The sequence below is a fragment of the Balaenoptera ricei genome, chromosome 3 (genome assembly GCF_028023285.1).
Source record: "Balaenoptera ricei isolate mBalRic1 chromosome 3, mBalRic1.hap2, whole genome shotgun sequence".
Classification (NCBI taxonomy): Eukaryota; Metazoa; Chordata; class Mammalia; order Artiodactyla; family Balaenopteridae; genus Balaenoptera; species Balaenoptera ricei.
Window position 1 is genome coordinate 110,764,914 of NC_082641.1, and position 26,528 is coordinate 110,791,441.

The 26,528-nt window shown below is 41.0% G+C and overlaps 1 protein-coding gene across 4 annotated transcripts in view; it reads left to right on the top strand.

The window, feature by feature from the left end:
- The first annotated feature begins 11,664 nt into the window (after nt 1-11,664).
- The window catches only part of RAD50 (RAD50 double strand break repair protein), a 243,767-nt gene continuing 228,903 nt past the window's right edge, over nt 11,665-26,528 (top strand). Inside the window, exons 1-2 of one of the 4 annotated variants that reach the window (XM_059917036.1) lie at nt 11,665-11,793; nt 20,664-20,774. In XM_059917036.1, the coding sequence (XP_059773019.1) occupies nt 11,680-11,793; nt 20,664-20,774 (225 nt within the window). In that variant the 5' untranslated portion in view covers nt 11,665-11,679. Of the gene's footprint in view, nt 11,794-20,663; nt 20,775-26,528 lie in introns of those variants that run through there. The other 3 variants (XM_059917038.1, XM_059917039.1, XM_059917040.1) reach the window with 3 other exon arrangements.

Here is a 26,528-nt window from a genome sequence, read left to right on the forward strand (position 1 = left end):
GGAACAATTCAGATTTTAAAAATAATAAAAAGTCTTCTACCACAGATCAAAGTGCAAACAGGAGTGTACCCCATAATCTTTTCCTATTCTTGGCAACTAGTTCCTCCCAGACCTCCCTGGAACACTGTCCTGAATTCCAGAAGGGCTGATGTTTGCCAAAGAGAATTAGTCTGCTTAACACCTAGAATAAGTGATGATGAATGCCTTGGGCAGAGGGCCATGTTCCCTGTCAGGTAGTAAATATCACAACAAATCTTTCCCCTAGGTGTTTGTCATTTAACTGATTTTCCTAAAGGGCTTTTTAAGGTGACAGAAAGAGGCTTGATGCAATTCAACATTAACAATACCTTATGTTGTGTGCCATTGCTAAGAAAGCACTTTGGAAAAATACATCTATATTTTCATTTGATCCTCATAAAAGTCTTATGAGATTGAGAAAGGATGCCCAGGATGACACGTCAGATGTTTCTCAGCAGAAATCATGTCTTCCTGGAGTCTCAGGCAGACCCACCCCAGAAGGTCTCACCTTGGGAAGAAGGGGCCTCATCTCAAGGACAGGTGTGCAGGAGGCTTCCAGAGACACTGGGACATCATCTTTCTGCTGGGCCAGCCAGAAGGCAACAGCCAGGCACCAGACTGACTCTTTTAACTCCAGAAGTCTCACATGAGAAACTCTTCTCATGGATGTGTAGGGGAGGTGTGGACATACACTCTATACATCAAGGAGAGTCTGCTAAATGCATGCAGCGGTATCAGTATTTCACAGGGCTAGTCTACTGAAACTTCAGAACTATTGTATTCATAATCATGTAACCTTTTTTTTTTTTTTCACACACACACACACTGTATTTTATTTTTACAAGAGATAAATAGACTGACACCAAGCATTGTCCATGGATGACCACAACAAAAGCAACAATGATTGCAATTACCAAACATGAAACACACTCATACTATGTCATAATATTGACATTCAGTCCAGTAATCCTCCACTGTAACAGCTCCTTTACTTTGCAGTGAAAATTGATTTGTATATTCTTTGCCTCTGAGTCCTTGTGGGATTTTTTTTTTTTTTAATTCAGACAGAAAGTCACAAAAATTATACTCATCCTCATCAGTTCACTCAGTCCCATGTAATTAATTTTTTTTTTCATCTTGATCTTTTGTTAGCACTTTTATGAGTTCATCAGTTTTTCATTAGAGTTCTGAAAATGCTTATTCATTCAGTTCAGCAGTACAGTCCGTTACCAGAAACCTGTACTTGTCAGAGTCTTTTCCATGAATTTCTTGAAGATGAAACCCTTTTATAGGAACATATTTGCAAAATCATCAGAGTACACCCAGAACTGTCTGTAAATGACAAAAGACTTAAAAATGACCACGGTTAAAGATTTGATGAAAGTTCATAATAATGCAGTTGACAAGAAAATTAGTTATTTCTGAGATATACATTTTAAAGTAATAACTAGGATTATTACTTATAACATTATACCAGAACCTATAAGATTTTTAGAAATTTCATGTAATGTCTGAAACATTTATATTAACATATCTCCATACATATTTCCATACAAATACAAATATAAGATTTTTAGAAATTTCATGTAATGTCTGAAACATTTATATTAACATATTTCCATACATATTTCCATACAAATACAAATACAAGATTTTTAGAAATTTCATGTAATGTCTGAAACATTTATATTAACATATTTCCATACATATTTCCATACAAATACAAATATAAGATTTTTAGAAATTTCATGTAATGTCTGAAACATTTATATTCATGTAACCTTTGATTATGAATGAAATAGTTCTGAAAATGACAAATGTCATCATAGAATTGCCCTCCCCTAGACCAAACAAAATGAGCATAAAAAAGTAAAAACCTATGAGTATTTTTCACCTAAATTAACCAAACAAGAAAGCAGCATAACTTAAAACAATACACTTTAAAAATCGGTGGAAGGAAAGAAACAGAAGATTCTAACATTGCCCCTCAGCTCTTTAGCCATACTAGAAAGTCATCAACATCTGAAACAGTCTCTTTGCTTACTCCCATATCTGGCAAACGGCAGACAGGGTGAAGGTCTCTATTTATTTCCCTGTTCAAAGATTTTTGGCAACTACTGTAGAAAACAAATGGATGAAACAGAGAAAATGGACAACAAGGCTGATGACTCTGAAAGAAGTGAGACCTGCTCTATGAGAAATGCTAAAGGGAGTCCTTCAGGCTGAAACGAAAGGACAACAGCAGGACTACCCTGGTGGCGCAGTGGTTAAGAATCCATCTGCCAATGCAGGGGACACGGGTTCGATCCCTGGTCCAGGAATATCCCATATGCCACGGAGCATGCTCCGTGCGCCACAACTACTGAAGCCCGCGTGCCTAGAGCCCATGCCCCACAACAAGAGAAGCCACCACAATGAAAAGCCCACGCACTGCAACGAAGAGTAGCCCGCGCTCACCGCAACTAGAGAAAGCCCATGCACAGCAACAAAGACCCAATGCAGCCAAAAATAAAAATAAATAAAATAAAATATATTTATTTTAAAAAAAAGGACAACAGCAATGCAAATCCACATGAAGGAATAAAGAACACAGAAAAAGGGAACTACCTAATAAATATAAAAGACAGTATTAATATGAGTGAGGAAATTAATACCAATCTTACAGAAAAAAGGATTATAAGAGAATACTATAAACAACTGTATGCAAACAAATTAGATAACCTAGATGAACTGAACAAATTCCTAGAAACACAAATTACCAAAATCAACTCAAGAAGAAATAAAATCTGAACAGACTTAAGAGATTGAATTAATAAACAAAACCTCCCAACAAAGAAAAGCCCAGAATCAGATGGCTTCACTGGTGAATTCTACCAAATATTTAAAGAAGAATTAACACCAATCCTTCTCAACTTCTTCCCCAGAATAGAAGAGGAGAAGACACTTCCTAACTCATTCTATGAGGCCAGCATTACCCTGAGACCAAATCCAGACAAAGACATCAAAAGAAAAGAAATCTATAGATTTAATCCCTTATGAACATAGATGTAAAATATTCAACAAAATACTAGCAAGCCAAATCCAGCAGTATAATAAGAGAATTACATACTGTGACCAAGTGGGATTTATCCCAGGAATACAAGGGAAGTTCAATGTACAAACATTAATCAATGTAATACAACACATTAATAGAATGAAGGTTTTAAAAAATGATCATATAAATTAATGCAGAAAATCATTTGATAGGGAATTCCCTGGTGGTCCTGTGGTTAGGGCTCCATGCTTCCACTGCAGGGGGTACAGGTTTGATCCCTGGTCGGGGAACTAAGATCCTGCAAGCCACGCAGCGCAGCCAAAAAAAAAAAAGTCATTTGACAATATCCAACACCTTTTCTTGATAAAAACAAAACACTCAACAGACTAGAAATAGAAGGGGAACTCCCTCGACATGACAAATGGCATCTATGAAAACCCCATAGCTAATGTTATACTCACTGGTGAAACTGAAAGCTCATCCCCTAAGATCAGTAACACGACAAGGATGTTCATCTGGCTACTTCTGTTCAACACTGTACTGGGAGTTCTGACCATAATAATTAGGCAAGAAGAAGAAATAAAATGTAGCCAAATTGTGAAGAATAAAATAAAGCTACAGTAATCAAAACACTGTGGTACTTGCAGAAAGACAGACATACAGATCAATGAAATAGAATAGAGAGCCCAGAAATAAACCTTCACATATATAGTCAAATGATTTTTTTTTTAAAAATGCCAAAACCATTCAAGGGGGAAAGGACAGTCTTTTCAACAATGGTGCTTGGAAAACTGGATGTCCACATGCAAAAGAATGAAGTTGGACTCTTACCTTTTACACCATATGCAAAAATTAACTCAAAGATGGATTAAAAAAAAAAAAAAAAAAACAGCATAAGAGCTAAAACCCTAAGACTTTTTAGAAGAAAACATAGGAGGAATTTCCATGACACTGGATTTAGAAATGATTTCTTAGATATGGCACAGGCAACAAAAGAAAAAAATAGATAAACTGGACTTTATCAAAATTAAAAACTTTTGTTTATGTCAATTACATCTCAATAAAGCTGGGGGAAAAAGTTTTGTGCATCAAAGGACATTACCAAGAGATGAAAAGGCAACCTATAGAATGGGAGAAAATGTTTGCAAATCATATTTCTAATAATGGGTTAATATCCAAAATATATAAGGAACTCCTACAACTCAACAATTAAAAAAAAGTTTTTTTAACGGGCAGAGGACTTGAAGAGACATTTCTTCAAATAAGATATACAAATGGCCAATAAGCACATGAAAAGATGTGCTAATCATTAGGGAAATGCAAATCAAAACCATAAATAAGATACCATTTCACACCCAATAGGATGGCTGTTATTAAAAACAAAACAAAACAGAAAATAATAAGTATTGGTGAGGATGAGGGGAAATTGGAACCCTTGTGCATTGCTAGTGGGAATATAAAACAGTGCAACTGCTATGGAAAACAGCATGGCCTTTCCTCAGAAAAACCAAACACAGAATTACCACATGACCCAGCAATTCTAGTTCGAGGTATACACCCAAACAAATTGAAAGCATAGACTTAAACATATGTGTACACCTATGTTTACAGCAGCATTATTTACAATAGACAAAAGGTGGAAACAACCCAAGTGTCCATCAACAGATGTGTGGATAAACAAACTGTGGTATATATACACACAATGGAATACTATTTAGCCTTGAAAAGGAATGGAGTTCTGAGACATGCTATAGCATGGATGAGCCTTGAAAACATTAAGTGAAATAAACCAGACACAAAAGGACAAATATTGTATGATTCCATTTATATGAGGTACCTAGAATAGTCAAATTAATAGAGACAGAAAATAGAATAATGGTTACCAGGGGCTAAGGGGGAAGAGTTAATGGGTAAATAGTTTCAGCCTGAGATGATTAAAAAAAACTCTGGAGATGGACGGTGGTGTTGACTGCACAACAATTTGAATGTACTTAATGCCATTGAATTGTACACTTAAAATGGTTAAAATGGGACTTCCCTGGTGGCACAGTGGATAAGACTCTATGCTCCCAATGTAGGGGGCCCGGGTTCCATCTCTGGTCAGGAACTAGATCCCACATGCATGCCATAACTAAGGAGCCCACGTGCCCAACTAAGACCCAGTGCAACCAAATAAATAAATAAGTAAATAAATAAATAAATTTTAAAAAGCTTAAAATGATAAATTTTAGGTTACATATATTTTACCATAATAATTTTTTAAAAGAATTGTTCAAGTATAATGGAAATAAACATTCTTAAATATTAAATTCAAGCAATAAGGTACCCATGAATCCTTTTTGAAAGAAACTATTTAAAAATTAAAGCCAGCCCATTATTAAATGAATCCATTCGCAACCCATATAACAAAGAGCTAATTTACCTAGCATAAAAAGATCTACTACAAATAAATAAGAAATCAACAACCTCAATAGAAAATTGGGCAAGAAATATAAATAATACACAGGTATTTAAGCATAGATGACTTTTAAACATATGAGAAGATTCTACACCTGTCTCCTAATAAGAGAAATACAAATGAAAACTATACTGAGATATCATTTTTCACCTGTCCATCCATCCTCCTCTCTGTATAAATGCAAAGAAAAATGTATCTAATAATATTTTCCTAATATTAGTAGTAATAATTTTTAGATAGTAGGATTTGGGGAGCTTTTTAAAACATTTATTGTTGTATTTGCTATAGTGTTTATATTCCTTATAATGAGCATGTATACGTTTTTAAGTAGCTTTAGTTAAAAAATAAAACTGGAAGTAAATATGCAAGATGAGGACAAAGATGAATTATTTTCTTCTGTGTAATTTTCAGTATTTTTTTTTAGACTCCTCCAACCCCCTCCCAAACTTTCACATATTTTAATGTATTTCAACTCCTGATATGACACACTTCCAGTTTTATATTTCTTTTTGACATTCCTGCCTTCATACATACATCGTCCTCCTTCATCTCTGATTATCCTAATTCTATCCCTGTTCAAGGTTCATCTCAAAGCACATCCTCTCTTGGGAAGCACTATAGCTTATTGGCTACGTGTCCACACCTGGAGCAGATATGTGGTCCCTGAGGTCCAAAAGTAGGCTTCTCTACTTACTAGTTCTATAAGTTTGAGCAACTCACTTAACCATTCTGAGACTCAGTTTCCTTAACTGTAGAATAGATGATCGATCTCATTGTTTTTATAAGGATTCAACTGGATCATGCATGTAAAGTACACAGAGAACTAAATTTGTGTTGAAAATAATAATATTGCTATTTTTCCTGACCTCCCCCCATGTAATTATTGACTCTACAAATAATTAATCTTTATTTTCTGTTTGGTTTCATGAGGGGAATTATAACTACCTTTGGAGGGAAAGACAAGTCTTCTACCCCTAAAGTACTTAAGTAGTACATTCACTTTACATTTGGTAGTTTTTCTTTTTGTTCAGCAGATATTTTTACTCATTCATCCCTTAATGAGAGGCAGACCCCTCAGGAAAATATAATTCATGATGCCTACACCGACTTCTTTTTCTTTTTAGTCCAAGCAGATTAATGGTACCTGGGCTTCTCGAAAGCTTTGGTAACAAAACATGTAAACTCACTTACTGTCAGCCTCCACCCTTCACAGTGAGATGGGTTCGGGCTGTCTGGTATCTGGGATTAGTGAAGGAAATGTTTGACCTATGAGAAAGCTCAGTGGTAGTCATGATTTGTATTCAAGCCTGTTTCAGTGGGATAAGCCAATGTTGGACCAGAAGAGCTCTGCCCTCTCACAGGTGATTCATTCAAACAGCAAGTCTCCACAGCAAGGTCATCTTATGCCACCCAGCTCTCCAAGGGCACCTTGCTCAGGGAGAAAGATATCAGAACAAGAGTGCCTTTTGGTATGCTAACTTCTTTTTCGTACAGAATGACAGAGATTTCCATCTGTATTGCCAAATATATGTCTTTCCCTTTGGGAACACTTGTAAAAGACTCGTCCTTTTCCCCAGAAAACCAGGGACACCCAAAGCAAAATTATTTACTTTTGATTGTTCAAGAACAATTGCTCACTCCCTTTCTATTTTTTGACTTTTGCCTCCTCCTCAAGAAAGTTAAGAGATATTTTTGCTATTGGCAGGTTATATTTTTCTAGCGGCAAACAGTTATAGTATTGAGTTCTAAACTGAGGTTTGAAGGTTATCCATGGAACAAGCGTTTTATAAAGACACTAGCTCACACAGAGGACATAGCTGATAGTTTAACAGTAAAGCAGAACATATCTTATGAATGGGAAAGTGGATAGAGAGGTCCCCTGCCCACCTGACACCTCACCCAACATGGGCAGAACCGAACCCCTACAAAACTTGGTCCTTTTCAAGATTCTCCAACTCAATGAAGGACATCATTGTGTCAGTTTGAGTCCTAGAGCAGACAGCAGGATGGTATTCAATGTGTGAGTTTAATGGGAAAAATATTCATGAAGTGTAAAGAGGAGAGGGAGCAAGGGAAGGCAGAGAGAGACTCAGACCACGATGCAGGTATGTCCCCTGTGAAAGGGGAGACGGAAGGAAGGAGGATTAGGTAGGAAGATCCTCAGACTGCAGAGCTCTGAGAAAGTGCTGGCCACGCTGATGGGAAGCCCCAGAATACAGATTTCCTGTTGAAGGAGTCCCACCTTGGGCAGAAATGGCCTGGCTCTTGTACCCACACTGTGATCATTCATTGGCTGGGAGCAGCCAGAATGTGAGGCCTTGTGTAAATACTGCAGTGGATCTGAAGGTGCAGTGGTTGGAGGCTCTCAGCTAACTATGTTCGTTGTAGAAGGGTCTCTTGAAGAGAGATCTGAGTACCTACATTCCTGCCACAATCATTCATTCAATTACACAACCTGGGAGTCATGCTTGGTATCTCCTTTTCCCTTATCTCTAAGACCCAATCCATTGCTAAGTTCCTGACCATTTTACCTCCTAAACAGTTCTCACATCTGTCCATTTCTCTCCATCTCCCCTACCACTACCACCATCATCTTGCTCCCAACTGGTGACCATCTTTCAATCCATTCACCACACAGCAGACAAAGCAGTCATTTCAAAACACAGTCAGATGATATAACCCCTTGCTTAAACAACATCAGTGCTCATGGGATAAAGACCTAAGTCCTGAGCATGACCTTCAAGGCCCTACCTGTTATAGCTTTGCCTTACTCTCCAGCCTCCTGTGGACTTGGGCTCTTCTTATGGCTCAACTGACCCTTTGAGTATCAGATAGACAATGGTTCAAATCCAGCCTTCTTCCAGTTCCCCAAATGTTCCAAGTTCTTTCCTGCCTCAGGACATTTGCACATGCTGTTTCCTCCACTAATTATTTCTTCTCCAAGCCCATGCCCCTTTACCCAGTTAACTAATCCTCATTCCTTAGCTCCCAGTTCAAACAACCCTTCTTCTGAGAAGCCTTCTCAGACCCCGCCCCCACCCCCCACCCCCGGAAGTTAAAATCCTTCTCATAGAATGAAATGCCTTTTGTAACATTTAGGATAGTATTCTATAATTGACTGATTATTTGGTTGTCTGACTACATCACTAAAGTGTGTTTCCTGAGGGCAGAGACTGTGTCTATTTTCACTCATTATTGAATCCCCAGGATTAGCAGAGTGGCTACATTTTGCAGTTGCCACAAAATATTTGTTGAATGAATGAAGTATCTAAAAGACTTTTTTAATTTTTTTCCTTTTTATTTGAATCACACCAGGTGTTTTCTTTTCTAACCATTTCTTTCCATTTATACTGTTCTCTAGCTGTGTTGCCTCATCTCCTCCACCCCACCCCCTTCCCCACTCTCTGCCCATGATGAAGTTTTTGAGGGCTAGCCTTGGACTTGGATTTTCAGGTCTTCATTGATGAGCACTACAGGCCTGGATAAAGTGCTTGCTGCAGAACTTGCTATTGCATAAGACTGTATTCTAGATTTAGAAGGTCAGGGAGAGTAAGAAAGAAAAGAAAGTGAGTTGGCCTCAAAGAATTGGGATACAAAATCAAGTCAATCAGAGCAAAGATATGCTTCCATAAAGAGAAATAAGGACTCCAGGACTTACAAGGCCTAACAGTACTGTTATTCAGTAAGGCCTTATTTTATCTAAAAAAGAAATGTGTCCATCTGAGAAGGAGCAGCCCGTGTAGCATAATAAAAAGATGTGAGTGTCGATCAGGCACCATCCCAAGGAGAAGGGCCAACCAGGCCAGGAGGAATGAGTGCCCAGGTGCCCCCAGCAGGTCATTTGACCTTTGCTGTGGAAGAAGACACAGCAGGCTACCCAAGGCTGATATCATTAAACATTTAAGGCAGATAATTCACTCTTCCGATTCTATTTCAAGCTCGCTAAGCCACTTTCTGACAATTAGGCTCCAAATTGCACAGTTCCAAGAGAGTGCATTCATCAGGCAGACTCTAGAGTCTGGTGTTCTGGGCGGTTTTGCTTCTAACAGGAATAGTTAAGCTCCAGGTTTTGGAATCAGCCTTTATTTGAACCCTGACTCTACCACTTATATACGTATTAACTGTGTGACCTTGGGGATTTCCTTCATTTTTTTCCCCCAACTGAAAAAAGATCGCAAGGCACTATAGGACTGTAGAGAGAATTAAATAAGGCAATGTATGTAATGCACTTAACATAGAGTCTAGCAAATAGTTAATGAAATCAATAAGTTTGCATCCTGATTTTACACTTCGCTGATTTTTAATCAACACTGGAACACTGAAAGATGAAATTTTTGACCCCACAAGGTTGAAGACCAAATCTAGACCTTGGGAAATCACCAAGACTCCAGGCTAGCCATCACCTCCTGGCACCTCTCTGTTCCCATGTGTAACATCTATAAAAGGTAACCAGGATTTGGCTTTATCTTCTTGTGACTTTTTTTTCTCTTTTCTTGCCCCTCATCTCCCAGACATACTTTTGATGTAGCTTTAGCTCTACTTTGCTCTCACAGAGTCAAGAATTATTGTCCTGTAACAAGGAAGAGGCTCCAAGGCTTGCCTTGATTTTTTTTTTTTTTTTTTTTTTCCTTTTTGCTTCATACCACAGACCAAAAGCAGCATCTTCTGGAGGGGGAAACGTGTTTTTCTAAGGTCATCCTTTGGCCTGCCCCACTGCCCCACCTGCTCTTGAGGGAAACACTGCAAGGACACATGAAAAGTCACAACATCAGTCACAGATCAAGGCCTCCATCACGCAGGGAATGTGCCCAAATTACAAACAGGCAAACCAAAGTGACTCTGGCAGATTAAGCAGTTTGTTTTGTTTTTCTGCTCCAGTTACCACACTGCTCTAAGACAAAAAATAACAAAGAAACACATGGCAAATTGTTTTTTGGGTATGGAGTCTTGACAGTGTTTTTCGGTTTCTACAGAAGTGCTTACAAAAGTATTTTTCAGCTGTCAGTGGCTGATGCTGGACACAGCTGTAGAGACTTCTGTCAAACTTTGTAGCAGTGGCATAATTATAGGGGCTAATTGTCAGGCTAAGTGTGAGGTGCCTTCCAAAAAGACTGCAGTGCCCTCCCCATCCCCCCACCTCCAGTTCTTCTAAGTGAAGATAACAGTTCGAACTTTGAAAACTATCCTTTTATCAACTGACCATTAGAGAATGTCTACCAAGCATCCAGAAAAACAATGACTTGGTCGCTGCCCTCAAAGAACCTACCTACAGCCTAATAGCAAATACCAAATATTTTCTCCCTTATATCGTTTCATTTAATTCCCACAACCCTGAGGTAGGTATGGTTATTATCCCCATCCTACAGGAGAAGAAACTAAAGCTAAGGGAGTAAATATTCTGCTCCAAATCACACAGCCAACAAGTGCCAGAGTCAGGGCTTTAACCTGGAATCTCTAAATCCTCGGGTATTGATGGGCACCACTCAGACCAGGGATTCCAAACCTTAAACTTGCTGTTCCAGTTTTTCTTATCAAACGAAGCGCCCCTCATTTCACCGACATCATTGACTTTTAGTTCTCCGCTGACCCAGGATGAAGAGCCTGGTACCTCGTGGTCAGGAACGCGCTGTCAGCGGTGCCTGTGCCCCCAGCTGGGCAGAGGGACCAGTGCGCATGCCTGGGCTGGGGAGCGCCGAAGCCCTGGGGTCTGCGAGCGAAACCTGCAGCAATTCCCTCAGCACCTCGCACCGGGACCCCTCAGAGGCTTGCCCCCAAACGCCCAAGTCAGCACCCGCTGCTCAGGCCAGAAACCCACGAAGCACCGCCGGCAGTCAGGTCCCGGGCCCGCCTCCAGCTGCGAGGGCCCGGCGGGCGCTAAATGAAGGGCAGATGAGAAAGCAGCCCGGGGGGATCGAGGCGCCGTAGGCCGCGTAGCCGGGCGAGGGCGCAATGCGCGGCCGCGACGTGCGCAACGGGCTGGTTAGCGGCGTCTCGGGTGGACGCGGCTCCAGGCGAACGCCGCCCGGACGGCCGCGTGCAGACCCGAGGCCCGGGCCCCTGCCTCTGGCTGCCGGCCCGCACTCCGCGTTCACCGCGCGCTCGGGCTCAAGCCCGCCTCTCGGCCGCTTTCACTTTCGCTTTCGCTTTCCTGCCGAGAGTGTTGAGGAAAATGAAAGTGGCGGTGTCCAACAGCCGGCGTATCAGCCGTCGGGGCGAGGGGCGCAGGGTGCGGGGCGGTGGGCCTGGGGCTGGCGAGCTGGGGCCGCAGCCCGCGCCCGGCGAGGTAAGCGCACCCCTTTCCTGGTCGCCTCGCGGGCTCCTCCTTGCGGACCGCGCGGGCGGGACGCCAGGCGGACGTTGGGCGAGGGCCGGCGTGGCCGGGGGTTCCTGCGGTGGGGCTGGGAGGGCCTGAGATGCGGTACCAATGGGCTCTTGTGGCTCTGATTCTCCAGGCAGGGCTGGAAGCCCAGGGCGGGGTGGCGGGGGGCTCGGACAAACGCGCCAAAGATCTGGCTGCCTGGGGTCGAGGTGGGGCGGGGGCTCGCCAGGCCACCGCTCCCAGCACACGTTTTCTTTTTGTAGAAGGCCCCCCAAATCCCCTCCCCCCCCCCCCCCCCGCCTCCACCGAGTTTCTGTAAAAATCAAAGTGGGAGGATGTATGTAAAATGCTGAGCAGAGTGTCTCACCTGAGCCCAGCAGGGAGGAATTCATAATTTACGCCTTCTTACCTATATCAAACTCCTCTGCTTGGGCACGCAGCCCCATACCTGGCTTGTTTGGCTACGTTTTTCAGATCTGGTGTACTTGGGCGCACCTGGGGTGCCTTTCAGGTGTTCCCTGAGCTGGCAAGCTTGCAGCTCATCTCTCTTGGTCGTAGGCATGGAGAGTACCTAGGCCAGGATGCCGCTCCCTCCCCAAGGCTCTGCCCAGTTGAAGACGGGCTGACTCTGCAGGGCCCCAACCTCAGGGCTGGCAGAAATGGTCAGGGGTGGATGCACTCGGGGACTCAGTCCATCCCAGACAGCACACTTTCTGTCCACTCTGTCCACCAGCAGAAGGGTGAAAGATGAATGCCCAGGTCTTTGCCCTTGGTCATGCCAGCTCAAAATTGGGCTCCACCTCAAGGCTATGGAGACAGCCCCTGCCCTCGCTTGTCGCCCATTCCCTGGCAAGAGAAAATATATATGCAGGGTGCCCACAAGACCAGTTGTGTAGATGGGAGAAGACCCTAAGTGTTAGGAGTAAAGTGACTAAATCTGCAGGCACTTGACTTACATTTGAGTGATGACGGGTTTTGTAGGCAATACCAAGAACACCCCCCTTTTACTCAACTTTTGTCTCAGCCTAATCACATGGATCTGATCATAAGGCCCATTACTGAAAGAACACTTGAACAACCTTAACTTTGAAAACAGCCTTGACAAAAGATTAAGGTCCTAATTTTTAAAACAGGAGTTCCCCCTCTGTAACCTCTTCAGGGTGGTGGTGAGTATTTATTGCTTTTAGAAAATACCACCTTTATCATGAGCCAGAAAATCAGATTCTTTGATTTTGTGATGTACTTTCAACGAGCTATTCCTTTTCTTTGGAATTCGTTAATGTCTCTTCTCTCTTCTGTTAATTAAATTTAAGCTGTAATGTATGGTTCTCTCTCTTTCCTCTCTTCTGTCTGCGGGCGGAGAGGGAGAGGGTTGTAGTAGACACCATCCACAGCATTTTCACCACCCCAGCTTCTTGCTTCCATGTTCCTGAAAACCAAATGAATCCACTAAAGACCGAGCAAGCCTTCCCTACTACCTTCTTTTCTCGTGGCTTTATTATTCATTGGTTTAGCCACCAGCATGTGGTGTACTTTATTACATTTTTCACAAGAAAATAATGCATGGGATTTTATTTTCCTTAGTATCTCAGGCCTTCAGAATTGAATTACTCATACTCTTCAGTCATGGCATACTATAACCCTTGGTCCATTTAGAGTCTGTCATTTTGTTTTATTTCGTTATTTCCTCCTTTTATCCTCCATTTCTCAATATGCTCCTTCCCATGCACGCACACTTAGGCGGCCATGGTGGCATATTTGTTTGTTCTTACAAACTACCTTTCCTAATATCTTCTCAGAAAATGTGTATCTTTGAAATGTATGTCATGTTTTGCTTTTGTTGTACTTATCTAAATAAATACTGCTGTGCTATAAATCTCATACTGTTTCTTTGTTTCCCTCAGCATTATGTTTTTAAGTCGAACCATATTGATATATGTAAGTCTGATTCATTAATCCTGGCTGTTGCATAATTTTCTATCAAGAGTGTACACCACAAGTACTTAACTAGTTCCCTGAAAATAGACATTAAGTGGACTCCAACTCCTTGCTTCCACAAACAGTGCTGCCCCAGATATCCTTTCCAGTGTCTCCGTGTGTTCTCCGGCAAGAATTTCTCTTAGATAGATCCATAGATAGCTATGAGATTGCTAATTCTGGGATACTTGTATGATGTCTTTTACTAAAAACTGCTACTTTGTGCTGCAGAATGGCTTCATCAGTTTCCTCCTACCAGGAGTCCATGAAGAGTCCCTTTTCCAACATCTGCCAGCACTTATTATTATCTAATTTACTAATTTTTTGTCAAACTAGTAGGTTAAAGCAGTACTCCATTTCTGTTTTAATTGAGCATCTCATCGTGTTGTTTTGCCATTTGTGAATTGCCTATTTGTCTCATTACTCTTCTTCTAGGTTTCTGATATTTTCTATCTGGTTTTCATTTTGATCCTTAAATATTGGTATGCTCACTAAAATGTTAATCCTTCGTGAAATGTCAATGTTGTAAATCTTCCCCTAGTCTGGTCTCCTATCTGTTAGCTTCATTTATGGTCTCCTTGTTATTATTATTAACAACTTTATTAAGATATAATTTACATACCATAAAATTCACCCATTAAAAGGATACAATTCAGTGGTTTGTGATATATTTAGAGGGTGTAACCATCACCATAATCTAATTTTAGAACATTTTTATTACTCCATTAGCAGTCATTCTCCAGTATCCCTTAATATTCCCCTCCCCAGCCCTAGGCAAGCACTAATCTACTTTCTGTCTCTATATACTTGCCTATTTCTGGACATTTCATATAAATGGGATTGTAACAGCATGTGGTTTGTTGTGACTGACTTCATACACTTAGCATAGTGTTTTGGAGGTTTAGCCACACTACAGCATGTATCAGTAGTTTGTTCCTTTTTTTTTTTTTTTTTTTAATTTTTGCCTGCATTGGGTCTTCGTTGCTGCACGCGGGCTTTCTCTAGTTGTGGCGAGTGGGGCCTACTCTTCGTTGCGGTGTGCAGGCTTCTCATTGTGGTGGCTTCTCGTTGCAGAGCACAGGCTCTAGGCACACGGGCTTCAGTAGTTGTAGCATGCAGGCTCAGTAGTTATGGCTCCTGGGCTCTAGAGCATAGGCTTAGTAGTTGTGGTGCACGGGCTTAGTTGCTCCATGGCATGTGGCATCTTCCTGGGCCAAGGCTCGAACCCATGTCCCCTGCATTGGCAGGTGGATTCTTAACCACTGCACCACCAGGGAAGCCCCAGTTTGTTCCTTTTTATTGCCCAGTATATTCCATCATGTGGATATACTGCATTTTGTTTATCCATTCATCAGTTGAGGGACACTTTAGATTGTTTCTGCTTTTTGGCTATTACTAATAATGCTTCTATGAACATTCATGTACAAATTTTTGTGTAAACATATATTTTCACGTCTCTTAGGTATATACATAGAAGTGGAATTGCTGGATCATATGGTGTGCCTATGTTTAAACTTCCAAAGTAGCTGCAACATTTTACAGTCCTACTAGCAGTGCATGAGTGTTTCAATTTGTCTACATCCTCACCAACACTTGTCTATATTTTGATTACAGCCATCCTAGCAGGTGTAAATTTCTAGCTCACTGTGATTTTAATTTGCACTTTCCAGATGGTTAATGATATCGAGCATCTTTTATGCTTATTAGCCATTTGTGTATCTAATATGCTTATTAGCCATTTGTATATCTTCTTTGGAATAATGTCTATTCAGATCTATTTGGAAAATTTGATTGTCTTTTGTTATTGAGTTGTGTTATTTATATATTCTTTTCTTTTTCTTATGACATCTTCCGGAATCATCAAGGTGTCTTTGTCCCCATTCCTTCCTTCCTTCATTTCATTTAGTGACTTGGAATTCTGTATCCTATTAGGAGCCCTCATTAAGTTCTAAGCATAGGTAAACATATTTTCCTATAAATGCTAAAAATTAATCAGAATGTCCAACTTCATTTCAAACATAAGGAACTTTTTAGCATGTTTTTAATTCTCCTCTCCCACAGGCACATACACACATGTCTGCCTAAGAATTATTGAAATAATCTGGAAGCTTCCTATTGTTATTAACTCTTCATGCTTCAAAATACACTTTTATTTTTCTATTTTAGAAGTCTTAACAATTGCATTAATCTGTAACCTATTTGTGCAGTTGCTCATTGCACCAAGATAGGAAGGCTTAAACACATGTTTATTTTAGAGTTTTCATTGACTTACTGAAAATTTTTAGTGATTTGTCTCAGGAGTAATGCCTCTCTGGGTCTCTTATTTCTCAAAAGTATTCTTTGGAATCCATGCTATTCTGATCCTCATTTGACCTTTGCCAGCACAAAAGCATTCTAAAATATTTGCAAATGCTAAAGTCACTTCCTCATGTTTTACTGAGTTTACTTTAGCTTGGTTAAACCAAGTGCAATATCAGTTTGTGTAAATTTACCACTAGCTGAAGGTTCATATAATTGCCCTCCCCAGGGTCAGAAACTGGCTGGAGGAGTATGAAAATAGCTTTGAAAATTCAGCTGCTTAATATCTTACCCTAAAAAGCTTAACATTTTAACATTTTTGTTTATAACAGTATCTGAGGATGAAGTAAAGTGGGCACTCTCATAGTAAAACTATGGTAAAACTAACTTGGATGGAGTTTATCAAAACCTTTTTAAAGTGTCCATACATTTTATCCCAGTAATTCTACTTTCAGCATGTATCCTAAAACATGTTTGCCTTTGGGCTTATTTCAGGTGGTGCAGGGTAATTCTAGGTGGGATACATTTGCAGCAGCATCTAACACTGACTCCCATGGTAAGAAAGTTATTCCTCTGGTCAATTCCTTTCCAATCTTCTGATCAAGGGAAGGAGAAAAATCTCAGCTTGGTGCTAGTATGTCTTTAACACCTTGTTAAGCCTTCCTAATCTCCCACTTAATATAAAAGGATGAGCAAAGGGATAGCAATATCAACTGTATTTTCATGACACTGTTGTGTTTTCCATTGTATTTATTTATTGTGACTGCCTTCATTTATGACATTTGATGCTGGTTTTCCATTTACAACAGTAAATAAGGTTTGCTTTTAAAACACCTTTATTTAAGGGCAAAAATGAGTTGATTTAAAGAGAAATGTTAAGTACAGTACAGATGACATTTAATTATGGCAAAATCATAATGTTGATGTATGGATGACTGAAAGGTGTGAAACACAACCCTAAGAAATAATCTGAGCTTCAGACACAGATTTTAAATGGGGAGGTGTTCTTATATATGGGGCTGTTCCTCCCAGTGTGACTTCCGTTATCATAAAGTTAGAAACCACTCCGTTGTCTACCAATAAGGGATTAGTTAAGTGATTTTGATACCATGGGAAATAGTGATAGAATAGTGCCAACTATTAAAGTATATCTAATGACATGGAAAAATTATATACTGTTAGATAAAACAAAGCTGGTTGCAAAAGAAAAATATACACAGTATCCTAATGTTGTTAAAAAGAAAGTGTGTATATGTGTATGCCTGTGTGTGTGTTTGTGTGTGAAAAATTGGAAGAAGTATTTACAGATAAGTTATCTCTGGACTGTTGGGAGTACAGGAAATTTTTGTGTTTTCCACTAATAAACATATGTCACTTTTGTCAACAGAAAAACAATTTAAACATATAACTATTTTTAAATTAACGTGTCCTAACCTTAACAGAACTGCCTGGTATTTTGCCATCTGCAGGCATTCCTGGGTCCTTATATGCTCCTAGAATCCAGTTAGGTCCCTGTGGCCTCCTGCAAAGCCATGGGAGGATGACAAGACTTTCTTGTCACCCTTCAGTATCCTCCAAGGTACTTGTCTTGGTGGGTATATATTTATACTTTTGGAGTAAAATAGAATATATCTAAACTTCTTTGAAATAATTTTTATTCCCTCTTCTTCTCAATAGCCCTTTTAGGCTGGACCAAATTAGGATCCCACTTTTTCAGCAGGTCTGAATCATTAAATAGCAATGGAGGAAACGCTGAGAGAGGTTCTCCTAGTTTCTCCTTTATTATCTTTCTTTAACTTCTGCATTATGCTACTGACCATGAAATTTCTACATGTTACATATAGTCATGGTTCTGTTTCACCTGGGTTGAAGATAGGTATATTTAAATTTAGACGCCTCCTTTCCAGGATTACAAAATCTCCCTTAGGAAGAAAAAAAAGTTCACTGCAAGGCCTAACGCTTGGCAGAAACAATTGCTACTTTTTTCCTAGTAGAAATCCCGAGAGTGTTAGTTCTTAGAGCGTGTTCCTGGAAATCCCTGGACTCCTTTGTGGGAAAGGGGTTGGCAGGTCCCTGTTAAGTGAGCAAATGGTGTCTCTATTTGGAGGTGGTCTTACAGCCCTAGTGCAAGCTTCCTCCTTCTACAAAGGGTGGTAGGCGCTGCCCAGGGTGAGCCAGGCAGGTCCTGAGCCTAAAGAAGGCCTGCTGCTGCATTCCAATAATGTATGGAACTTGACTGGCAGACTCCTCCCCTCCTGGGGTCCTTCAGCTCCTCTCCACCTCACTGCCACCGCTGTGGTTCAAGCTCTCACATCTCTTGTCTGGATGACACAGTGACCTCCAGCTGGTCCCTGCCTCCCCTTCCCATAACCTCTAGCCTTTGTTTTACAAAAACCAGCGTGTATTAGTCTCCTGTTTTTGCTGTAACAAACGAACACAAAATTAGTAGCTTGAAACAATCCAAATTTATTATTTTACAGTTCTGAAGGTTTCAGAAGGGCTCTTTTCCTTCTGAAGACTGGAGGAGAATCATTTTGTTGACTTTTCCAGCTTCTGGAGGCTTCCTGCATTCCTTGGCTCATGGACCCTTCCTCCACCTTTAAAACTAACAAGTCTTTCTCACACTGCATCACTCTGACACTCATCTGTAGTTGAATCTCTCTTTGTGTCCCTCTTATAAGGACACTTGTGATTACATTGGGCCCACCTGGATAATCTCCCCATTTCGAGATCCTTAACCTAATCACATCTGCAATGTCCTTTTTGTCATGTAAGGAGATATATTCATAGCTTCCGGGGATTCAGACATCATCATCTTTGGCGGGCCCATTATTCAGCCTACCACATAGTGTAATCTTTTAAAAACACACGCATCCAACCATCTTACTCCTCTGCCTAAGGCCCTTGTGTGGTGCTCCAGTTCTTAGAGGATAAGGACATCTTGTGGCTGGGAGTGCTGTGCAAGAGCCCACATCCCTTCTCCACCTCCATCTGCCTCCTCTCTCCCCACTCTGCCTCTGGTTTGTTGCCTGTGATCCAGCCTTTGCACATGGTCTGCTTTTTACCAAGGATGCTTGTCCTCCTCCCACTCCATCCCAGGCTTCTGAGCTCCCTAGGATGCTCTCTTTGGGACCTGTGCCATTCTGCTATCACACCTACCATGAGTTAACATCTTCGCATTTATTTAGGTGATCATATGTGTGAGTAAGTAGCCCTTACAGGCAGGGGCCATGTCTATTTTTGGCCCATCATTGCATCCCAGCATAGTGCCTACTTGTGGTAGATGGTTAATAAGCACTTGGAAACGAATGAATAAATGAATGAATATTAGCAGCATTGTCATCACTCTCTAGCCCCTTTACCCTGCTTTTGCTTCTGTACAACATTTATCACCTCTTCTGTTGTGGCCCCCCTCCACCAGAATGGAAGCTCTGTGAGAGCAGGGACTTTGTCTTTTGTGTCCATGCCGCTATTCCCAGGTTCTAAAGCAGTGTCTGGTGCACAACAGGCACTTGATAAATATTCAGAGAATGACTGATCTGGAGGATGCTCAGAATCTCTCACAGAGTTCTCATATTTGACCCTTCTTTGAAATCAGGTTTTATGAAGGTTTTCATTTTAATTATTCAGCCTAACTCAATAATCAGGCAAATTGGCAGAGACCTCCTAAAACATTCACCTATTTTTTAAAAAATATTTATTTATTTATGGTTGCACTGGGTTTTAGTTGAGGCAGGTGAGCTCCTTAGTTGCAGCTTGCTGGGTCCTTAGTTGCGGCTCCAGGGCTCCTTAGTTGTGGCTCACCAACTCCTTATTTGTGGCATGTGAACTCTTAGTTGTGGCATGCATATGGGATCTAGTTCCCTGACCAGGGATCGAACCCGGGCCCCCTGCTCTGGGAGCGAGGAGTCTTATCCACTGCGCCACCAGGGAAGTCCCTCACCTATTTCTATGAGGATTAAATGAGTTAATAAATGTAAGTCATTCAGAGCAATGTCTGGCACACGTGTAAGGGTTTGCTGCTGTTGTTAAGAAATACTTGAGGACTTCCCTGGTGGCGCAGTGGTTGAGAATCCGCCTGCCAATGCAGGGGACATGGGTTCGAGCCCTGGTCTGGGAAGATCCCACATGCTACAGAGCAACTAAGCCCGTGTGCCGCAACCACTGACCCTGCACTGTAGAGCCCGTGCTCTGCAGCAAGAGAAGGCGCCATAATGAGAAGCCCGTGCACCGCAACGAAGAGTAGCCCCCGCTTACCGCAACTAGAGAAAGCCAGCGTGCAGCAACAGAGACCCAATGCAGCCAAAAATAAATAAATAAATAAATTTATTTAAAAAAAATAAAAGAAATACTTGAGCCCTTGATCATTTAGAACTTCTACTATGTCTGTCACAACTCTGTGGGGGGGAGGGGTCCCAAACACAGAACTGAGTGAGTTCTCCTGTTTCTTACACCCGGACAGGACCCAGGTCTTCCAGCTGCCTGGGGACAGGCCTAGGTTGGGGGCTTCAGGTGGGTGATTTGAGCCATAACTTGTGTTTTTTCTGTTTTGCCTGCAGATGGCAGCAGGCCCTGGACTTCCCTGCACTGCAGGCAGTCGTGAGGCCGCCGAGAAACAAGAAAATGGACTCCCTCCTCCTGAGGACAAGAATGCCAGCCACCAGCCATGGGTGAGCTTAGAGGTTGACCAGAGTTTTTCTCTTATTTGTTCTACATTATTTGGTTTTTGTGTGTGCGTGTGTAGGAATTGGTGCAAATCACACATGTTTGATGTTGAGGTAGTTTGTTGATTTTCACAGTTTGTTTATAAAAACAAAAAAACAATAGCAGTGAAACCAGAAGTATTACTAGAATGTTGCAGAGGGGATGCAGGGCAAGGGGGCCATCCTCTGCAGTGTGAGTGTGGTGTCCCTTCCCTTCTGCTCCTTGGGCCTGTCCCCTTTTGTCATCCTAGGAGGTGGTACCCACCCAGACAGTCCCTTTAATTCAACAAGTGTGTGGTAAGCCAGAAATATGAGGTGTTATTTGTGTGGACTTTGTTGGCCTTCTTCCAGTTGCTCATAGGGTGGACTGTTCGTGTACTGCTGGAGAGCCATCCCTGGCCCAGCAGGGCCCAGGGTTTCTGTCTGCTTGCCCTGACTTTGCAGCCCCCTTGGAGGGCTTCTGCATCTGATCTTCCCTCTCATCCCACAGCTGGTAATTTCACAGCTCTAGTTTATCGATCCTAAGACTCCCCATTAGTGTTGTAATCTGAGCAATTTGAGTGGAGATTGTTTATATTCTGTTTCAATCCTATTTGTTAGCTTTACCCTCAACAGACACTAATTCTAAGTTTTATATTTGGGAATAAGGGTACTTGCTGTCCTTAATGCTAAGGGCAACTACACCACTTCTTGGCATTCTAATGAGGGGTCTAGCAAAAGCCTTCCTTGATTATCAGCATCTTCTAGGTTTGGTGGTGTCCTTCCCTTACCTGCAACCCTTTAGGGCCCTGCCTGACAAAGTTTCTCTGACATCTTCCCTCAGTGTCGCAAGTCTTTCTTTGCGAGGAACTTGATGATCCCCACCTTCACCCAGCCTATGCCAGCTTTGCCACAAGCCTCTGTGCATTAGGCACCATGCTCCACAGTTTACATCTTATTCAATCTCCACAAAAACTTGGTCAAATAGGTGATATAATTCTTCTGTTACAAATATGGAAACCAAAACTCAGAGATTAGATTACTTACAGAGCTAAAATGTAGCAAGCCAGAGGGGCAGCCCAAGGTCTCTGTAGCTCTTGCCTCTTATCAGAAAATTAGGCTGACCACCTATGGGTAGAAGATGAATTATATTTGTTCTTGTAGACTGAAAAAGGAACAAAGTGAAATTAATGGGAAACCACATTATAATTCCCAAACAACCCCCATCTCTAAATTTACTATCCTGATTTTACACAATATTATTTTTCTTTCTTATTTTATTTAACCTGAATTGTTGGCACACACTGGTAAAATTTGCCTTTATTACTGTTTGCCTTATGTGCATCATTATGTGTACCAATTGATGCAAGGTAGTTTAATTGTTCATTTGAAGAACCTGTAACCTCCATAAATTGGAAAAGTTTGATTTCAAAAATTTGAAAATTCTTCCTCTGTACCCAGGATGTTCGGTGACTTGTTTGAGGATGAAGACACTGACAAACCCTAAACTCCCTGAGCATAACTCTGTCTCAGCCTAGTTCTAGTAACTGATGCAACCCAAGTCTAAATTGTCAAAATCAACTATTTTATAAACCAGGTCACTCATAAGTACCTGCTGATATCTGAATGTTTTAAAATATTACAGTTAAAACTGTGGTCAGTGAAAGAAAAGCTGTCCTTTGTTCTGTGGGACCTTTCTGAGCACTGCTTTGGGGCACTTATTCTCAGGCCACTCAGGACAAATAGCCTCAAGGACACATTAACTCTGGATGTTTCAAACTGATAGACTTATACAATAGTCACTCTCACAAACAACAGTCACTAACTTGAGATTGTGGGGTATTTTTTCCGTGTCCTCCTTTTTAAAAAATTTTATTGAAGTATAGTTGGTTTAAAATGTTGTGTTAATTTCTGCTATACAGCAAAGTACAGCAATGTATTCAGTTACACATATATATTTTCTTTTTCATATTCTTTTCCATTATGGTTTATCACAGGATATTGAATATAGTTCCCTGTGCTATACAGTAGGACCTTGTTGTTAGTACACTCTATATATAATAGTTTGCATCTGCTAATCCCAAACTCCCAGTCGTTCCCTCTCCCATCCCCCCTCCACCTTGGCAACCACAAATCTGTTTTCTATGACTGTGAGTCTGTTTCTGTTTCGTAGATACGTTCATTTGTGTCGTATTTTATTTTATTTCTTTTAATAAGGTTTATTTTATTTTATTTTTTTATAAATTTATTTATTTATTTATTTTTGGCTGCGTTAGGTCTTCGTTGCTGCGTGCGGGTTTTCTCTAGTTGTGGCCAGCGGGGCTACTCTTCATTGCGGTGCATGGGTTTCTCATTACGGTAGCTTCTCTTGTTGCGGAGCACGGGCTCTAGGCGTGCGGGCTTCAGTAGTTGTGGCACGCGGGCTCGGTGGTTGTGGCTCACGGGTTCTAGAATGCAGGCTCAGTAGTTGTGGCACACGGGCTTAGTTGCTCCACGGCATGTGGGATCTTCCTGGACTAGGGCTTGAACCCATGTCCCCTGCATTGGCAGGTGGATTCCTAACCACTGCGCCACCAGGGAAGCCCTGTGTCGTATTTTAGATTCCACATGTAGGTGATATCATATAGTATTTGTCTTTCTCCTTCTGACTTACTTCTCTTAGTATGATAATCTCTAGGTCCATCCATGTTGTTGCAAATGGCATTATTTTATTCTTTATGGCTGAGTAATACTCCATTGTATATACATACTACATGTTCTTTATCCATTCATCTGTTGACGGACATTTAGGTTGCTTCCATGTCTTGACTATTGTGAATAGTGCTGCTATGAATATAAGGGTGCATATATTTTTCTAATTATAGTTTTGTCTGGATATATGCCCCGGAATGGGATTGCTGGATAATATGGCAACTCTATTTTAGTTTTCTGAGGAGTCTCCATACTGTTTTCCATAGTGGCTGCACCAATTTACATTCCCACCAACAGTGTAGGAGGGTTCCCTTTTCTACACCCCCACCTTCAGCATTTGTTATTTGTAGACTTTTTAATGATGGCCATTCTGACCAGTGTGAGGTGGTACCTCATGGTAGTTTTGATTTACATTTCTCTAATAATTAGCGATGATGAGCATCTTTTCATGTGCCTATTGGTCATATGTATGTCTTCTTTGGAGAAATATCTATTTAGGTCTTCTGCCCATTTTTCAGTTGTGTTGTTAATTTTTCTCTGTTATTGAGTTGTATGAGCTGTTTATATATTTTGGAAATTAAGCTCTTGTTGGTTGCATCATTTGCAAATATTTTCTCCCAGTCCATAGGCCATCTTTTTGTTTTGCTTATGGTTTCCTTGCTGTGCAAAAGCTTATGTTTGATTAGGTCCCATTTGTTTATTTTTGCTTTTATTTCTATTGCCTTGGGAGACCTACGGAAACATCAGTACGATCTATGTCAGAGAATCTTTTGCCTGTGTTCTCTTCTAGGAGTTTTATGGTGTCATGTCTTATATTTAGGTCATGTCCTCTTTTTTTTAAAACAGCTTTATTGAGATATATTTCTCATACCATGCAATTCCATTTAAAATGTACAATTCAGTGGTTTTTAGGATGTTCACAGAATTGTGCATTCATCACCAAAGTCAATTTAGAACATTTTCATTACCCCAAAAAGAAACTGTGCCCCTAAATTATCACCTCCCCAATCTCCCCATTTCCCCAGCCCCTGGCAACCACTAATCTACTTTGTGTCCCTATAGATTTGACTATCCTGGATCATATAAATAGAACCATACAATATGTGGTATTTTGTGTCTAGCTTCTTGCACTTGGCATGATGTTTTCAAGGTACATCCATGTTGTAGCATGTGTCAGTACTCCATTCCTATTCTTTGCCAAATAATATTCCATTATATGAGGATACCACATTTTGTTTATTCATTCATCATTTGATGGACGTTTGGGTTATTTCCATGTTTTGGCTATTATGAAAAATGCTGCAATGAGCATTTTTGTGTACAGGTTTTGTGTGGACTGTGTTTTATGACTCTGTAAGCTGTAGTGACCAAGTCCTGTTTTTAAAAATCTGAGAAAGGAAGAGAACTAAGTTGATGTTTGACATTTAAAGGGACAGTTTCTATGTGTAGATGTAGAACTGCATTCAAAAAGATTATCTATCTAATATGAGGCTAAAATCAAAAGGTAGTAGATCTAATTCTTCTCCATTATCACTTGAGTTTTCTAAGCTCTGTCTTTTAATATTCTTGCTTAAAAAAACACAAGAAAGAAATATGTATTGGTCCTTAGGTCTCACTTGAAATAATGTAGAATTAGTTTGAGTGGAGGGTTGTGCAAGTACCTTTTTCCAGATGTATTTAGCAAGTGGGTGGGAGAAGTGAAGGCATGGATCAGAGAGAGGAACAAGGCAGGAGGAGAGTCTGGGGTGATGTTGGTTCATCTTCGCCAGGGCCTACGCTCATGGCCACAGGGCACTGGGCAGTCATACTTAGTGTGGCTATTGCTTGTTATCTGGGTGATGTTCTTCATAGCTGAGTGCTTCTGTGTCCACTTTCACTCTGCTTCTGACTCACAAAGCTCTGGTGTTGGGCTGTTGGTTTTTAGTAAAAGCAGGTGTTGAGAAGAATATGTTGAAGGGTGAATCAGCCCCTAAGGGACTCTGAGAGACATGGTCCTAAAAACATTTCCTGGCTGTTTGTTGTGTTTTTTTTTTTAAACACCAGTTAACAGTTTTCAGTTTAACTGTGTTTTCCTTCCTGAAGTCTTTAAGTGAGACTAGTACTTGTGATTTATTCTATGCATTGTTTTCAGGGAGTTCCTTTACTTGTCAAGTCTGGGCTGGAGGTAGAGGTGTGTTTTTTTTTCCACACCAAGTATGCAGAAATAGGAATGATTTGAATTTGTCTCCAATTTATTTTTATATCTTTATTTTCCTTCCGTTGGGTAATAGAGGTCGCATTTGGGAGCATTTTAACTGAATTCTAACTTCAGGTGAGTCAGTCAGCAGGAATTTTTATGTATTATTTAATGCCTGGTTGGGGGGGAACATCATAAGAGAAGAGACCATCAAGGATCTCTTGATCCTTGTGCCCTCAAGGATCCCACATTCTGGTTGGAGAGTCAAAACTTTATTCCTATCTGTTAACATGCAATACTTACACCAGTGAGTGCCCAGAAAAGCCCATGTCAGGGGAGACTTCGTGAAGCTTGCCCCTGGGCTTTGGTAGGCTCAGGTAGGAGAGAAGAAGAAGAAGGCTACAGGTACACAGATGTGAGAGCAGGAGTTTCACAGGGAGCGGAGGGACCATACCCAGTACACTGGGTTGACTGGATTTTGGTGGTGGTGGGATTTGACTGTCAAGCCAAGGAGTTTCACTTTAAATATCATAAAGAATAGGAAGGAAAGACTTTTGAACAGGAGGACAAGCTTACTGTATAATGTAGGGACATTTATTTCCATTTTACACCTGAGGAAAGCAGTGTTTTTCAAATACTGTCTTTTCAAAAGATTCTCCAAAATCACATGGCTGGTGGAGGTTGGATCTGCCAGACCCCAGAGTCCACACACACGCCTGCCCCTGCACTGGCCTGCGTTATCTGCAGAACACAGGCTGGTCTCCGGATCACCAAGGCTTCCCCCAACTCTGACCTCATGTGACCCTCTGAATCTATACATGACTGCATTTTTTTGTTAGTGCCCCTCCCTGGGCTGATCCCATCTAGGGGAGAAA